Source organism: Drosophila willistoni, assembly GCF_018902025.1.
Source record: "Drosophila willistoni isolate 14030-0811.24 chromosome XR unlocalized genomic scaffold, UCI_dwil_1.1 Seg143, whole genome shotgun sequence".
Classification (NCBI taxonomy): Eukaryota; Metazoa; Arthropoda; class Insecta; order Diptera; family Drosophilidae; genus Drosophila; species Drosophila willistoni.
This window is the reverse complement of record NW_025814056.1, coordinates 5,668,740-5,673,498: the sequence shown is the minus strand read 5'-3', so window position 1 is coordinate 5,673,498 and position 4,759 is coordinate 5,668,740. Positions and strand designations below refer to the sequence as shown.

Genomic DNA, 4,759 nt, shown 5'->3' with positions numbered 1-4,759 from the left:
GGTGGCCATTTCTCTCGAAGTAGAGAGTGACCGGCTAAACAGAACCTGAGCGTTCTAAAACAACACAAAACAACACAAAAAAATATGCCGAGAACCGGCGATAAAGTGAAAGTAAATGTTAAGGAGCGGGTGGAAGATGAAATGTGCGATCTCAGCTTGTCTGAGCTGAGCGAAATACCTGTCCGTGAAATTGTAAGTGGATATGTATAAACTGATTTTATTATTGCTTGTTTCAGTTGGTGGTATCTATGTTTCTGCGGTTTCCTCTTCCTACAGCGCTCCATACTGTCCTCCCCTCCATACATCCATCCATCCATCCATGTTAGTCGCCCATGTCTGGCAAGAGTCTAGCCAGTGTGTGCGCAAACACGGATCCCACTTCTTAATCTCTCCCCCCATTCATTCTTCTTCCCATCTGTTGTTGTGGTTGTTGTTGTTCGTTGCCTACCGGCTGGGTTGCAATTAACGGCGACTTCCCCCTTGTCTCTATCTCTCTCTTTCTCTCTACTTGGTCCCATTGCCATGCATTTACACTTGAGAGCACTTGCGGGCCGTGTGTGTATGACTGCAGCCCAAAATGGCTTGAGGGGGTTGATTTTTGGGTTTTGCCACCCCGTTCAAGTCATTGCCAAAAAAAAAGATGGAATTTTAAAGTAGTTTTCGTTTGGTTCCACAAAAATATTCAGTTTGCTTTTGTCCTTTCACAGGCTTCATTCAAACGGATCACGGTACTGGATCTCTCCAGCAATCGCTTAATATCACTAGGAGTAAGTTAATTACTTATGTATATAATATATCTATTTCTTCAAAGATATTTCCATTGGGCCGGTTCTAGAAAGAAATAATGGTTAAGAAAAAGAAATCTTAATCCGTTACTGTGTTTAATTGACGGAAATAAAAGTGGTGGAAAGTGAATAACTCGCAGGACTTCTCGCTCATATTCACTTAAAATTTCACATTTTTCATTTCATAATTATGATAAACACTTTTTATATCTGCATATCAGCGCAACTTTACCTCCCTCACACGATTGGTTCGCCTAGATTTGAGTAAGAACCAAATACGATATCTTCCGGAGGATTTCGGTCAATTGGAGCAATTGCGGCATTTGGACTTGTACAACAATTATCTGCAACATTTACCCCTGAGTTTTGCCCGTTTGACTCGTTTACGCTATTTGGACTTGAAGGGGAATCCCTTGACACCAGCCTGGGAGAAAATTGTGGGTCGTTGCTCAACTCTGAAGGACTGCCAACAGGCGGCCAAGAATACTGTAAGCTAAAAGTGGCCCTTGATTATTGAGTGGTCTCCTTTGACATATATGCTTTCGTTTACATTTCTGGCAGGTCAACATTTGTGCAAACTTCAAACCCGAATTCATTGAACGTGAACAACGACAACAAAACCAAAGCAATTCAATGGCTGAAGGAGGCGATGCTCAAGGTAATGGGACGACCAATGCGACCAAAAAGCCAACGAAACCGAATAAAAAATCAAAATCAAAGAAATCCATGGCTGCTGGGGACAATGAATTGACGTTTAAGCCCGTTAATGCTGCTGCAACTCCTCCAACGGCATCTGTGAATAAATCTTTGAGTCAACAAAAGACAAATCAAAAGAAGAAATCTTCAACAAATGGAAAGAACTGGCTTAAACTACTCTCCAAGGCTGCATTTTCCTCGCTGATGACATTCCTGATGCTGTTTATAATCAATGTATTGCTTATCTATATGATTATGTTCAAGAATCCAGATATAGCTGATAAAATAGTTGAATACATACCACATCAATATCGCGATTGGATTCTAACCAAAACAGAAATCTTTCGGTTGCGTGTTACCGATTGGATCTCTGAGTTCCGTACACCACCCGAAGAGCACTGACGTTTTATTTATTTGAAGCCGTAACTTAAAGAGGAATTTCAGATGGGAAGACAGAGCGCTGAAGGCTTCAAATAAATGTTAAAATAAAAACACGGATAAATAGCGCCAATATGATGTGTGTGGAGAGAAGGATATACATACGACTGCAAAATTTTTGATAAACTGCCATATATACATACATATACACTTAAAAAAGTATACATGCATATATATATATATATATACATATACATATTATCTACAAGAAATGTTTACCACACACACACGCACACCTTCACACCTGCAGACAGACTTTAACTCAAAACTATTTATACATAAAAAGGCTAACCTAACTACACTCAATCAATTCAATTTATCTAAACTAAACAATAGCTCAAACTCAATAGTAACTGAAATACAGTTCCAAACTGGCTAATAATTACATGGATATATATATGCATATATATATATGTCCTATATGTACATATACTTATATGCATATATATATCCGTGTATAAACATAAATAGAAACTATAGACACAGTCATTACATGCTTACATACATACAACAGATTCCAGATCACACTCTAATCCATATAACTAAACAAACATTCTAAAAGAATTTCTTGTGCAATTTATTTCCCAAAAAAACAAATGAATTCTATTCATTATGGTATTGCTGATCTTTCTGGATTCCCAATTTTGCCCAAAACAAACTAGGACCAATAAAAAAGGCTTTTCGAAAGTTTTGGCAAAATTGCGAATACGGCATTTAGAGCTATTTCTGCTGACATTAAGTCAAATAGATTTAAAATCTCATATGCGTAATTTATAAATGAAAAACCTAAAAACACAAAGCACGAAATTTTACTTTTAAATTGTAATATTCATGTAAATTATACAAAAATTTGAAGTGGTTTCATCGATTATTTAAACAAAATTTTAATTGTAAAAAGGCAAAATGAAAAGAAAAAACAAAAATGAAACAAAAACAAAAAACGATTTTATTGAAATAAAGATTTATGAAATGAAACATTTCTTTTGATTAACATAATTTTGTGGTGGCCTTATCACATAGTAAATAAGTAATTATTTACCTCAATCTAAACAAAAGGCTTGTAACCAAATGATTTTTTGTTTTTAATATAATCAAAAATTGATTTATATGCCATTTCCTAGTTGATATATTTGATTATCATATCAGAGATCTATACATGTATGGTATGCCCACTTAGACTGAATTCTGAGGGGAAAAATAATCAAACTTTTTATCTCCTAGTTGATTTCTATTATTTATATATAACATATAAATTCCAAGTTAAATATATTTATATTATTTTATTCAATGGTGACAATTGGATTTATATGTAGTCTACTGACTTCATCTTCATGATTTGGCAAAAAACTAATCTCTGGGAATAAAATTTGATTTGAAAATGTTTAATGTAATAAATTTTTAGTTTTTGTTTATTCAACTATGTACCTCCATAAGAATGATTTAATTTGGTTTCTAAAAGTTTAAAAACCTTGTTATCTAATTGATAAAAGTGAAAGCTAACTGAAAACAAATCGAACCATTTGATTAGAACTCTAACATACCCTGTACATGTTGGAATTGGATAGTTTGTAGCTCTTAAAACCAATCATTATAGTTGCGTGACTAAGTTTTTATTAGTTGGCTGAAGAGGGTAGGAGGGCGAGGAACTTCTCCCTCGAGTGTGGAACGGTACACGATTTTGGAACGTGCTGGAGATGCTTTGCTTTTGACGCTACCAACTAATGATATATCGACAATTGTATTTGGCATATTTAATTGAATGACTTGCAGAAATGGCATGAAACCGGCTTTCTCGGTACTATCTCTGTGTTTACCACAACAGAATTTCATCACAACAAATCGAACATTATGGAACAAATATGTATGTATGTATGTATGAATGTATATTCAAATGACGTATTTTCGTGGGGGTGTTGGTAGTTTATTCTAAAAAGTCATTCACACTTACATATGTATGTATGTATGTATGTTCATATGTTTGTTTTCTATATCCATTATTAATGAAAGTGAAACGTAACATGACTAGTTACTGATAATTGAATTGCTGATACATACAATACCGATTCATTGGAATTTCTTCGTTTCGTTTTTGAGAACATAAACTTTCAATTAAAAGTCTTGGCTTACAATCAGAATCGTCCACTCAAGCCCTTCTTATGAAAGATGGGCAAACATTTCATCAGCCAAAGTGCAGAGCCTTTTCTTTGTTCTCTCAATTCAGCAGCATGTCCTGGCCAGACTATCCTTTGTCTTTTGCTGTTCTCACACTCCTCAACCACCGCTAAATGGCGAACCAGTTCGCTCTCTCGCCCTCTCTTCCTTTCACCCTCTCACGCTCTTGCTACTCAACTTCTCTTGCGCGCGCCGCGGCGTTCAATACGAAACGAGAGAAAATGAAGTAAGTAAGTCGTCTCGCCGACTTGGGTATACCATACACCAGGTGAAACAAATATTTAAAATTTCGAAAACCAAATGTATGTCTATTAAATTGTTTTAACATGCTATCATGTTTACCATATGCTATCTCGCTCACTCTATAAACACACGAGCACTCTAGCGCCGCCACTAGCCAACGGCCAATTCTGCCCTTATGGATCGCGTAGCAAAATACGTTCATACGTATATTTTGCATATTTCTAGTCCGATTTCAATCAAATTTGGTAGTTTGATAGAAATAGATAAGATTTAAAAGAAATTGCAAGAGCCAATCGGTTTTTTCCAAATTATGGAGGCGGAAGTGGGCGTGGCAACATATTAAAATATATATATTCTGCGCGCATACTAAGCCAGTATACATACTAAATTTGGTGACTTTAGCTTTGTTAGTTTTCGAGAAAATC

The 4,759-nt window shown here is 35.7% G+C and overlaps 1 protein-coding gene across 1 annotated transcript; it reads left to right on the top strand.

Annotated features, from left to right (window-relative positions):
• LOC6645482 (leucine-rich repeat-containing protein 59) lies at positions 1 to 1,967 on the top strand. The gene is made up of 4 exons (XM_002068081.4): positions 1 to 192; positions 708 to 767; positions 1,007 to 1,273; positions 1,347 to 1,967. Exons 1-4 carry the CDS (start codon positions 85 to 87, stop codon positions 1,881 to 1,883), a joined length of 972 nt encoding a protein of 323 aa, XP_002068117.1. The 5' UTR covers positions 1 to 84; the 3' UTR covers positions 1,884 to 1,967.
• Positions 1,968 to 4,759: the final 2,792 nt, after the last annotated feature.

Excerpts from the sequence above, each read along its gene's own strand:
- LOC6645482 (XM_002068081.4), top strand. The coding sequence starts at position 85 with ATGCCGAGAACCGGCGATAAAGTGAAAGTAAATGTTAAGGAGCGGGTG. Across the intron at positions 193-707 it reads AAATACCTGTCCGTGAAATT|GCTTCATTCAAACGGATCAC; the intron begins GTAAGTGGATAT and ends GTCCTTTCACAG. Across the intron at positions 1,274-1,346 it reads AACAGGCGGCCAAGAATACT|GTCAACATTTGTGCAAACTT; the intron begins GTAAGCTAAAAG and ends CATTTCTGGCAG.